A 13,329-nucleotide genomic window follows, 5' to 3' on the forward strand; every position below is an offset into this window, starting at 1 on the left:
AAAAAAAAAAAAAAAAAAGTAACAGGAGAAGCAGATATGGCTTTTAAGACTCAGAGGCACCGAGAGAGATGAGGAGAAAACGGGCCCATTTCAGAGTCACTTCTCTGACTGCAAGTAGTAAGTGATGGACATAGCATGTAAAACTTCTTTGCACTGTTACAAAAAAATCCTGGTTTTGATTTTTTTATAGCTGTTTCTAAAAAGTCTGTGTTATCAGAATATGGCACACTATGTACACTGAAATCTACAAGGACTGTGCTTCCTTTCAATGTCAATGCTCCCTACACAGATACTATTTTCCAAAATGGGAAGAAGCCTTTGACTATAAGCTCTGTTCTTTTCTCAGTTTCTCCAGTTGTTTATAGAGTGGCCTCACTCCTTTATTACGCTGAAGACTTTAGCCAATCACAGTTGTCTTCTTGATGTTTCCCTAAGTGATTTTATACAAAGGCAAAACTTCAAAATCAAGGCCCTAAAATGTTACCACTTAAGTGGTAAACTGAATGCACCATAGTTGGCATTTCCAGTTTGGCACAGGACAGATTTGGAAAGATCTGACACTACCAGTGAAAAATAATATCGGTTAAAAGCTACCAGTATACTGTCATGTTCTGACTGTGAGAGAAAGAGACGGAGAGTGGTCAGTCAACAATGAATTTACTCATCATCTAGTTTGGCCTCCAGCCACAGAAAAGAGAGGGACATGGATCTGGTCCAGAATTTTGCAGAGTTCAATGGGAAACAACAGTTCAATGTCACACATTTTGAAATACGCTGACCTAGATGCAGGGAGTCGATGCCATTCTGAAGAGGCTGTCCTCCTCCAGGAGCACCTTTCCTTTCTAATTAAGGTGCTTTCGGTTATCAAAATGCCAATGGCAGCATTTGTTTTGCTTTTGCAGTTCACTAGTATGCTGCTGCTTGATGAAAAGTTCCTTGAGGAATTCATTGGTATACAAAGTCACTTTCTAAAAATCTCAATTTTTTTTAAAACATGAAGCAACTGTCCAGTCTCCCAATCAAATAATGATGATTAACAGTGGCTTGAACAGAGTCAAATTTTCTTCAAGTCAGAACATTCTAATCTGACTCTTTTCCAATCTCTCTTCCCAGGCAGTGATTTACAGTAGCGGGGGAGAGAAGACGTCAAGGCGCCTAGAGATAAGGCTCAGTGATGTACTGTGCTCAGTCAGCAATACTGGTGTGAACGGGGCCTGGCCTCCAGAGAGTAGAAACTTGGCGACACAAAGGTTTTCCAAGGCCAAAACTACTCATTTATATGACAACAGTATGATACAGCATGGGCCTAAGATTTAAATGGTGTATGTTCCGAAAGCAGGAACAGGAACAAAATAAATGTTTCCACATATATAAAAATGACAAAGTAAAAAGCAGAGGACACAGTGAAGTGTGTCTAGCAGTTCATTAAAATACAGTTGTTAATATTCCTATCATCTCAAAGATAATATTTATATTATCAGAATGGAAAAGAATGAAAATATAACTGGGAGAATTACTTTTTATCTCATTACTCACATGTAAATAATTACTGATGCTCTTTTAAAAAGTGTGCTTTTCAAAAAAATAAAATAAAGATAAAATATTTTAAAATTTTTATCTTTTAAAAACCCAAAAAAAGTAACAAATTCTCAATACTGATGTTGAACTGGCTATCACAAGAGCAACACTACCTTTGGTCACTCACTAAGACAGATGAGACACAAGCACTCTGGTTAAGTGTTCTGACTTTTTTTGACTGAAGTATGTCAAGTTAACATTTTACAGTAATAAATATGATTTAATGAAGTACATGAAAATAAAAAACTCAAAAATTTTAAAGTAAAATGATCACTGCATGAGATAGAAAAATAAACATTTATAAAATAAAAATATGGCAAATGATGTTGCCCATTTGCCTAAATTGATATAAAAAGACAACTGTATTTTTTTAAAGTTACTATTAAGAAAACTTTAAAAATGAAGAAAATCACAGGGCAGATAAAGAAAAATACAGCATTACTCTAAGTCAATAGGCTTAATAAGATAGTAAACTATCTGTAATTGGCATAAGGCTGGACTTTCATTTGTCTCCTCTTCTTTAAATGAAGAAATATTCATTTCATCATAACTGTGCAAACTGCTATTTTTTCCTTTCCTCCATTTTTCTGAAAGGTTTTCCTTAAGGTTTTGTTATCACTTGCCCAGAATTTAACTCTCGGGTGCCTTTTACTCAAGTTTATAAAACTCAAGGAATTCTCAAAATGAGAGATCCACATGCACCGTGAGACTCTGTTCTAAACATATTTCTGAATATTGCCCAATTTTAAAGATAGTCTGGACAGATAAGGCAAAAAGAAGGCAGCTGTAGTGAGAGGGTGGACAACTAAAATCTTTTTCTCTAGTCACCTGTATATTTCTTTCCCAAACACCGTAATGAAATGCCAGAAATGTCAAATTTGTACAAGGAAAAAGAATAGCAAATAAAACTGAAGGAATACACAATATATATCTTGACTGCCAATTGCCATATGTGTTAACTAAAGAGTATGGGCAATAAGCAATTCCATGAGTTAACAGCTAGAAATGATTTTGAATTTCTTGAATCCGGGCTAAGGGAACTCAATGCCCACTAACAAATGTGCAGAACCAAACAGATAAAGAACCATGTTGTCTAATTCTACAAGAAGGACACCAACAAATACTTGAATGGCTTTTAAGCAAGAGGAAAATTTTTATCTATAGCCAGAGAAATCAATAGCATCTTTACTTACACAATCATATTCTCTTGGCTCTACATGTAAATACAAAATGAGATTAAAAGTATTCCATTTTTAGTTAGAAGTCTTTCCAATGATTACTAATTCATGGCCCATTAATCGGGGTCTTCAGAAAGCTTGGCTACTACAGAGCAATGGCACCGTAAGTGTAACAAAGAATGGCTGGTATCCAGGTCAATTTTCCTGAGGACTTACAAAGATGTGCAGCCACTGTGGTCCATGTATTCAGAACAACATATTTCATCTGCTCCACATGTCTCTTTTTAAAATACTTATTGGTTGTAATTTTTTTTCCCTGAAAAGAATACAAAAACAAATGTCCTGCCCTTCAAAATAATTAATATACAGCAGTGCACCAAAAGCGCTACTTCTTATATTCTTGTACTCTGTAGCCAAATGTTACATTTTACTTGGATTACTCATTCTCCACAGAATTTAACTGCTAACTAAACCTAGTCCCTAGATGCCCATACTCCATAACTAACAAAACGGCACTTTGCAGAGCTCCTGGATACTCTATACCAAGAAGTAATGTAGCACAAAGGTGGCAAATATTCGGAAGCTATGTTTTCTTATGCTGCCCTCATGATCAGAATAGCCAGAACACTGAAATGAATTGAAATTATTTATAGTGAGAAAAACACTGGAAAATAAACCCCAGGAATGCAATCACAGCAGAAAAATAATGTGGAATGCATTCTGTGTCATCCAGTAAGATCTGCTACAATGAGTCCGTTTCAAGGCAGATTCCCAAGTTGTTACTGCTTGTAATGGAAACCTGGAGGGGAGAGAAAAAGGAAACACAGCTAAGGAGAAGAATCTCCGAAACTCAGTTTTTTCCCCTTGCTTAGCCAAGATGATTTATCCTTATTTCTGAGTATTTCCAGTGGTTCCTCTTTACTTTGGCCTTGATTTTAAAATATTTATATATAAAGTAAAAGTGTTATTGTAATATCATATATTAAATATATGTTGGGGACAGTAATACAGCCCCCAAAATGGATGCATGCACAATTTGAGAAAGCAATTTTCGGTTAAATCATGGATGGTAAAAATTCCAGCAATTGATGGAAACTGTGATGAGTGAGCAGTTTTGATAATGACATTTATAATGCCCAACTAGCTTTATCTTTTAAATAATGTCTTTGTCTTATTCTCAAATTGGCTGAGTGTCACAAATGGAGGAAGGGAAGCTTTCCAAAAATTCGAATGTCTGACATTCTGTACCCAGATATTCTGATCTAAGTAGCAAGAAATGCTATCTATGCCATGGCATTTTTTTTTTCTTTTAATGCTGTGGTATTTTTAAAGGAGCGTTAAAGGGTAATTTAAAGAAATCTGGGGAAACTACCACTAGCTCTGGAAAAGCATAATAAAAATATTAACTAAAAAACTCAGAAATTGTAACAATTGTAGGCTTCATGAATTAATGAGACCCAAAGTTTGTAAAACATGCAATCTGCAAATTTATTTGACATATTTTATTTTATATGATCTTGACACTTCTGGATCAAATGTTTAGATTGCTTCCATTCTGAAGTATGTTGATATAATTAATTTTTATTTCATTTTAAAATTCTAACAACAAATGTATATAATCTGTGTCCTTGAAGGAGCAGACACATCTAGCTATTCCGTCCACTTTAAAGTGTTACTTCAGTGTAGACACCCATATTAAATATGAAAGATATGAGGTCTCTCCTAGGAGGAAAATGTAAGTGGATAAAAAACATTTTATATTCAATTTAAAGTTGCTTCTTAGCTTTTGTTTTTGCATTTGAATAAATAAAGAACAATATAATGGTAAGGCATGGTGGGAATGCCTGTAAACTCAGCACTAAAGGTCGACGCAGCAGGATCACAAGCTCCAGCCCAACCTCAGCAACTTAGCAAAACCGTATCTCCACAACACAAAGAGAGAAGGCCTGGGTTCAATTCCTGGTGGGGGCTGGGGATGGGGGGACACAATAACAATGTAATGATGTACGGAGAGGAAGAAAACTTAGTATTCCACCCTAGTGGTCAGAAGACAGTATCTGATTTTCCACCAAAACATAAGGCTTATAAAGAGGTCTAAAACTTTATTATTCACACTCTTCTTACCTTTATGAGAGGATTCTGATTTTGAATAATGACGTGTAGAACTATGCTGGTTTGTAAAGTAAGTGCCATCCAGATCCTCAGCTTCTGTTGTGACAGGTGGTGGCGGCCTGAGGGAAGTCAGAATTTAAAGAGATCCCTACATGATATAATTCCACCTCTCACTGGATGGATTGCATGGTAAATATATTTTCTGTAGAAATGAACAGCCAAAATGCTTTTCAATTCTTCTGGACAGTTGCATGATCCTGAATACATTATTTTACACTACTATCCCTTTGTTTTGATATATAAGACTCAACCTAAATAGTGTGGGCCACTATGCAAGAGAAACAAAGATGAATACGGTATAACTGGTGCCACTTATAAGAAAGTTACTTTGTTTTAGCAGCTTTTACCAAGAAAAAAGAGGAAGAAATAAAAGTATAGAAGAAAATGACAAAGTTAAGGACAAAGAAAAGAGAAAAAGGAGGAAGGAAGGCGGAAAGGCAGGCAAAGAGCCAGGGAGAGATGTAAGGAGGTTTGATACACACAGTCATGAGCACAGCTCCTGGCAAAGCAGATCTTAATAAATTTGTAACTTGCCATGGAACGCATCTGCAATTTTTATGCCAAAATGGATCAAAAAATTAGGAAGTTTTTATTACTAAAAACTTTCATTAACTACTTAAGATGTATTTTGAAACATTTGGCATAGATAAAGAAAATATCTATTGGTTTTTTTCCCAACAATATATTCAAAATTTGCCTTAAAGCATGGAATCAGATGAGGTTAAGATTTCTGAACTATATAATCATGTAGGACATTCTGTGTATTTATAACATGCACCTATTTGGAGGTTTGTACAGTTATACTCAGTTTGGTACAGTGGGTTACATGATACATAAATAAAGGCGTGCGTATTCACATTTCTCACCCTGCCCTTCTAAGTATCTCCCTGAGTGTGCAACTCCCGGGACAGCAGCAAGTCCTGCACTGTAGGTTCTAAACAGATCATCTGGATTAACACTCCAGACAAATCTGTATGGCAGCTCTCATGAACACACTTTAGAGTTAGACTAGGTTAACAGATCTGTCCAAGTTCAGTTACTCAGTGGCACAGGCAGGACTCAAGAATGAAATGGATTAAAAAATTAGTGCACCGAACAATTACAGTTACATAAGTGTGTTTTCATCAGCACCATCTGTACACAACTGTGTATTTGTGTTTAGGTGTGTGTATGTATGTGTGTGTGTGTGTGTGTGTATATATATATATTTCATATGTATTTGTGCCTTTGAAATGTTTGAAAATCTATTTTTATTTTTTAGAAGAGACGCATGTTTTTATATTTTCACTTATCGTTATTTATACATATAATTAATGTGACCATAAGAAATGTGGCACATTTCTCTTCTCTTGGAACCATTTGCTTAAAAATATTAGAAGTTAAATAAAAATAGTTATTCTTTATTATTTACTGATACAACATTTTTAAAAAGTAGCAGAAGACGTGGTAAAAAGAATTGAGACCAAACAATCCGACTGGAGGATTAAGGAATTTAGCCTCACAAAGCGGGTGGCCACCAAGGTGACTTGGCCCAAGTAAGAAGAGTTAGCAATCACTGCATGGACTGTATTCTTCACTCTTTCGTCACCTTCACCAGGTGATCAAAACACTCTACTGGGAGATCAAAGCTAAGTGGGAATCGCAAAAAACTTCACGACATCGCCTCAGCATGAACTCATCATCAAGGAAAAGGGTTCTAAAGCTGCAGAACAGAGCACGGATGCCACCAGTCCTCCAGGATTGCCATGCTAGAATAAACAAATCACTCTAGAATTGTCTCAGCTCTCCTTGTGTGTTACATTCAGTTTTTGGCTGCACAGAGAACAAATGGTGGTTTACTGTTTCCAGAGGTTCTCCCAAATTATTCTGTTGCAAGATGGTTGTTTCAAAGTTAAGGGTATTTATAGCCAAAGCTAGAAAAAACTCTTATGAAACAACAGTTGATTGCACAGTGTTTTGTTTTGTTTTTAAAAACAGGATTATTGCTTCCTGTTTTCATGAAAAAATTAGCATCTTCAAATAGGTGATGTACTAAATACCTTTTAGAATTCACTTCAAAGGTCACTTCTTTAAGGAACCCACCTAGACTCCTCATGCTCTTACACTCCCTATGCTTCTTATTCACAGCACTTAACATAATAAGTTATTTGGTAATTATTTGTTTAGACTATAAACTTCATGACAGCAGAACAATTTAGTCTTGTGGGCTGCTGCTTACCATAGCTCTGGGTAATTATTGGGGATCTCAATAAGTATTTGATAAATGATTAGATGGAGATCAAATGTAATTCACAGTCATAAGAATGTGCTGGAAACTAAGTAAGACTTGGAAGACCTTTAGGTTTTTATTTTTTTCTTTCCATTTTTAAAGACAGCGTCCTGATAAGTCACTAAATTGCCTAGGCTGGACTTGAACTTGTGATCCTCTTGCCTCAGCTTCTCAGAGTGCTGGAATTGCAGGCTGGCTAGATGTTCAGGTTTTTCTAAGGTAAAAATGCAAGTAAAATCCCACCTAGTATCACCAGCATTAAAATTCTGTTGTTAAAAGAATCTAGAACTTGGGTTAACTTTTTCCAACTAGAGTTACAATTAATTCAGACTCCTGGGGTTCTCTATTTCTTTAGAGAGGAAAGAAAACTTTGTAATGAACAAAGAAATAGTTTCTCTTTTATTACTACTATTACTACCCTGAAGTAATAAGCATCTTGACCTATGAAGGTTCATGTTTTTCAATCTCTAAAACCAACTCTTTCTATACAGATAACTAAAATTTTCCCTCATGATTAAATCTAAAGGAGGAAATCATAGATTCTAACCCAAAAGCATACATTTGGAGTAGAAGATGTTTTAAGTATGAAAATAAATGTTTCATAAAATTCTTACTCATTTTTGTTTTGCCATATATACAATCTTTCAGGAAATGATATTTAAAGACAAGTATTTTTCTTAGGTAAAAAAGATTTAAATTCTAGTAGCCATAAGTCACTTTCCACTAATTTAGAACAGTCATTTTTAATACAGGAATTATTAATTCTTTCAATATGCCAAATACTTTTAGAGTACCTATTTGCATTCCTAGATTGCTTTATCATATCTGCTGCAAAAGTTAGGAGTGTTCTTAAGGTCAAGGACTTTGAAGAACAAAATCAAAACAACCCTAAAAATTATGCGAATTTCTTGGATTTAAAAGAGAGATGACAGTCTAGATACATTTTCCTACTAAGAACAGATTTCCTATTTTACTTGGGGATGTACTAACCCATATAATTCTAAAACATGACTTAAAAAAATGTGTGATACATGCATACAACACAAAAGCTACAAGAGCAACAGATTTTATATAATTATATAATTAGGAAAATACAAGGTGATGTCATTCTCTGAAAGCATATGACTTTAAAAACAGACGATGGCTTTTTTAAAGATACCAAATACATTCATTTGCAGGAAGCAAGTCTAGCAGCTTAAGTGTGGGTAATAAGTAACAAAGCGTCAAATTTTTCAGTATTACAGAACTTACGTTTTAGTAATTTTAACGAATAATCAATTTTCAAAATATCAGATTTACTGTTACTTTTGTCTATTTCCTTAAATTAACTTACACATGAAAACATAAAAACTACTTAGTTAAGAGAGTGCCATGATGTGTCAGCACCTGTATGTGCGGGTAATGTCTGAATAAGATTAAGCACACCTGTCTCCTCAAACATTTACCACTTTTTTATAGCAAAAGTTTTCAACATACTTTCTCCTCGCTTTCTGAAATACACAGCTCATTCCTGTTATCCACATTCACCCTCCTGTGCAAGAGCCAAGCGCACCCCAGAATTCCTCCCCACTTCACTCTAAACCCATGGGCCACCCCCGCCACAGACCCTAGGCTTCTTTTCTTGTTTCATGCCATCGTTTCATATCCCAATCACATATTCTGTTGAGAGGTCACAAAACAAAATAAAAAAGTAGAAACAGAGGTCGCTCCCCACAGACTTAAATGATGCCAACTGGAACTGCAGAGCGAGCCGTCAGGAGGTACCTTTGCTCCAGTGACACTCAAGAGTCCGCAGTGACCCACATTTGCCCAGGGTGTGGAGCCTCAGAAGCGAGTCCCAGCACATCTAAAAGCCAGGCCTACACCAGTGTGAGCAGGAAGAAATCCAGTGAAAATGAAAAGCCTGAAATTTTAGTTAGGAAAACAGTTAATGTCATCTCTCGCCATCTGAAGGTATAAATTCTGTGAAGGCAGAATTTAAGAATTAACTATTAAAAGCATGTTAAAAAAAAAAACAACAAAAAGCATGTCCTTTCTAATTTCTACAAGGTAGGCCTTATTTGACTTGCATAATCCAGTCGAACGCTGGAAAGAAAAGTTTCAGAATAGCACTGTGAGACCTGACAGCACCTGACAACTGCAGCTTTCTGGAGCTCAGCCTTGACAAGCAAGGGCGCCGGCTTACTCTGCCCAAGCCGCCCTGCTCACCCACAGCCCAGGGCCAGCTTACCGTGCTGGTCTGTCGGTCTTCCAACGGTGAGCCTCATCGCTTTCTTGGAATTTGGAGTGTGCTGGTTTAGCTGTTTTTGACTATGGATAGAAAAACAAAATGCACACACATAAAAAAATCAAAGAAAGTAGGGAAAGATGAGGCTTAGAAAATGAGGATACCATGTCAAACTTCTTCAGTAATTTCAGGTTATTTACATTTAGTTGAGCAATATAAAATGTTCCTATACATGCCCATTCAGATGTTAAAAAATTATAGCCACTTTTCTGATTTTCAATACATAAAATACTACCCTTCCCTAGTTAAGAAATATGATTAACTTTGGATTATTCTGTGTAGCAGAAGCATCTGGAAATCCTTAACTAAACTATTAGAAAGAAAATCTTGAGTTGCTAAGAGGGTAAGGAAGTACTAAATAAATAAAATAATATAAAATAACATTCACACTTTTTTTTCTGGTACCAGGGTTTAAACTCAGGACCTTGTGCTTGCAAGGCAGGCGCAGTACCACTAAGCACTGGCCCTTGCACTTGTTTTAAGACCAACAACTGGGTAAATGAAAAGAGGAAACAGTAGAGCAATACTACTAGTACGGTTTCCATGTATTCTATTGCTTCATAACCATCACAACCATTACAGAGACTGTGAAGTGGGAATAAAGGCCTAAGACACGAATTTTGCGGGGGAAAACGTGCTGAAGATCAACTGTACCATGGATACACATCCCAGGATGCATGCTTACAAATCTAACACAAATGCTCTCCCTTAAGAGCCTCTATAGGATGAATTCTTTTTCCACCTCTGCTCTCCCATCCATCTTGGGCTTGTATTTCTTAGCTGCCTATAACTTCTCTTACTCTATATTATATACCATTATTCAAAAAGCAATACTTTTGTCTTTCCATGTAGGTCAAGAGTGGTGGCTTGCAGACAGTCACTGATAGTCTCTCAAACTGAACTGACAACAGATTATTTTACAACTACAGTTACTACCCACTTTGAAAACCACTTCTGACGAACAGTCTGAGCCCATGGTTGAGTCCTTACACTGTGACATAGTATGAGCCAGTGACAGGTATGCATCTGTCAGTCTCCCATACAGCAAAGGGAGGAGGCAGAGGGACATGTTAACCATGAAGGATAACACAAGCACAAAGAGAAAGCAGACAGAGAAAGCAGATCACTGTGAAAAATCTGAAAGCAAGTGGAAATACTGTACTCTCCTGCAATGTAAATGTACGCAAACTTAAGATTACTGATGACCAGAAGAAGTACCTTATCTCAGGTGGTCTTAAAATGAAAAGAATGAGTTTTGTACTCTAACAACAATTTTCTGCAGTTTTCAAAAATTAAATGATTTTCATAATAAAAAAAACTTTATATACATTAGATGAGCATACATAATACACATAATTTGGGTAGCCTAAATACATTTTAGAATTTAAACTAAAAGGAGAGTCCTCTTCTTATATTTGTTTCTAAATAAAAACCAGAAAACACATTCTACCTTCCAGTCGGGGTCATGCTTTTTGTCTGAAGATGTCTTCTCCCGCTCTTTGGCTTTCTTGTAAGCTTTCTTTTCTTCAGCCATTAGAAGTCGAGCAATTTCCTAGTAAGATCAAGTCACTATTATTAACTGCAGACTCACTTGCAGGTGGAAAAGTACTAAAATATTTCCAAAGCTTATCAGCTAAACTCACTAGCATGAACTTACCTCATCCTGGGCTACTTGGGCAGCTCTCATATCCTCCTGGGTGGCCTGTGGGAAAAGACCACAGAGGAGAGTCACTCAACTGAAAACCACACTGCCACTTTAACAATCTTTAGTAAAGTAAACTGGTACTTGAAACTACAGCACTAAAGCTGAAAATCAGTTGGTTTCATTTACTCGCCAGAGCAAAGACTCTTTTGATCAAATTCTAAAGTAGGTCCTAAAGAAAATCACCAGAAATAAATAATGGCAAGATAGGTGTGTGGAGTTTCATTATGAATGCTTACTCAGTAAGTAAAAATCGATAGAAAAGTCTAACTTTATCCACTTAGAATATGCTCTAACATCCTCAATAGAAACCGAAAGTGTGGATAGTACCAAACTCTACATATACTATGTTTTTTTATCAATACATAACCAGGACAAACAGATTCACAGAGAGTTTAATAATAAAAACACAAGAACAATTCTTTAACAACATGCTGTTATAAAACCTGTGAAGTGCTGTTCCTGCCTGGAACCTATTTCATTTTTTGGACTGAGTTTGACTCTGGTTAACTAGAACCACTGACAGGGTAGTAAGGATAAGGGAGGGCTGCTGTGCTCTGGTCCCTCATTTTTTTTTTCTGCTACCAGCTCATCAACTGCTAGAGAATGACAACACATATGACATGATCCTAGGCTGATTCAATTCATAAAAATACTATTCATTCACTGAACTTCTGCCATAAAATGTACTCACCAAAATTTCTTCTTCTTGCAGTTTTCTGGCAATTTCAGCATCATACCATTCCTGATCTCTGTGGGTCACTCGTGATGGAGCACACACAGCTTCTTTTGTCACCCTCGGTTTTGTTCCTGGGGGGAAAAGTCAGGCAACTCAGGTTGTTTTCTGAAAAATGTATGTGAGAAGTTTTTGTTTAGTATCTAACACTTGTTGAAACTGCTTCCGTGCTGGAATTCAGTGAGGGTGGTCTGAAACATAGTTTTCCCCTAGGAGTGGAAGAGGCAGTGCAGATAAGCCATATATTTTAACAGTCACCAGCCCAAACCTGCCTGGTAAAAACTCCCTCTCACATAATTTCTTCAACAGCAGAAACTCATGCTAAGAACTGCAAGTGAAGCCTTCACAAAATAGGAAGTAGAAAACAAGTCACTGAAGATAAAAGTAATTTAAAGAAAAGAAGTTTACAGAATCATAATGTCAAAGAGGCTAAGCTGACAAGACTGGAGACGAGAGGCTCCCTCCTAGTTCCGAAGCCTCCTTATCCTACCGTAGAAAAGAGGGAATCATCATCCACGAAGTATGCAGAAATACCCACCAGCAAACCAGGGCTCTGCCACAGCTTCCGCTCTAATGCTAAACTCACTCGCTTTCGAGCTTTCTCACAGCTATGATCCATCCTTTAAGTCATTATTAAGTTTCAGAGAAGACCACATCAGGGATGTTTCAGAGAGCACAGTGACTTTAGAACTCTATTCCACTGCACACAAAGGAACATGGGGGACTGGTGGCAATTCTGGCTTTTTACTTTGAATATTATGAACAGCACATATTTCTTTTGTAACTTTCAATTAAAGCAAATGTCGTTATTTCAAAATCGTGGAAACGTATTTCCCTTTTTCATAAATGTGATTACTCAGCACTACAAATGTATTATACTCAGGAATAATAAATAAAAGCCTTGAATGCAGTGAACAAGACCAGCCAGCTAAAGCAGTGATTTTTAAGCCACTGAGCCACCGAGAGAAGAAAGAAACTGTCTTCTGATTTCCCACCTCTTCCTACTGCACCCTGCTGGTCAACCACGGCCACTTCTTAAAATCATTTGGGGTAAAGAACTACAATAGTATTTGTCCCAACCTCTAGAGACTCTCATTTGAAGAACCTGGGTGAGTCCTGGCCTTGCTTGACTCTTTTCAGTTAGCTGATTCTCACTTGCAAGTAACAATCAAACCACAAGTTCAGTAAATTATGTCCACCAATAACTATACGTTATAATGGTTTCCATTAAAATGCCTTACCATACACAGAAAGAAAATTATATTTAGAGGGCCAGGGATTTAACTCAGTGGTGCCGCCACCTGCCTCACAAGCACAAGGTCATAAATACGATCCCCAGTACCAAAAAAAAAAGAAAGAAAGAAAACTACATTTAGAGACTTTATATATATATATATATATATATAT

At 36.6% G+C, this 13,329-nt stretch overlaps 1 protein-coding gene across 1 annotated transcript in view; it reads right to left on the reverse strand.

Annotated features, from left to right (window-relative positions):
* Positions 1–63: 63 nt before the first annotated feature.
* Ccdc50 (coiled-coil domain containing 50) overlaps positions 64–13,329 on the reverse strand; it is a 39,727-nt gene continuing 26,461 nt past the window's right edge. Inside the window, exons 7-12 of the mRNA XM_010624555.2 lie at positions 11,881–11,996; positions 11,142–11,186; positions 10,935–11,036; positions 9,428–9,507; positions 4,881–4,987; positions 64–3,555 (exon numbers count right to left, since the gene is read on the reverse strand). Of these exons, the coding sequence (XP_010622857.1) occupies positions 3,536–3,555; positions 4,881–4,987; positions 9,428–9,507; positions 10,935–11,036; positions 11,142–11,186; positions 11,881–11,996 (470 nt within the window). The 3' untranslated portion in view covers positions 64–3,535. The remainder of the gene's footprint in view (positions 3,556–4,880; positions 4,988–9,427; positions 9,508–10,934; positions 11,037–11,141; positions 11,187–11,880; positions 11,997–13,329) is intronic.

The sequence above is a fragment of the Fukomys damarensis genome, unplaced genomic scaffold, assembly GCF_012274545.1.
Source record: "Fukomys damarensis isolate Sample0158 unplaced genomic scaffold, DMR_v1.0_HiC HiC_scaffold_12, whole genome shotgun sequence".
In the NCBI taxonomy this organism is placed as follows: Eukaryota; Metazoa; Chordata; class Mammalia; order Rodentia; family Bathyergidae; genus Fukomys; species Fukomys damarensis.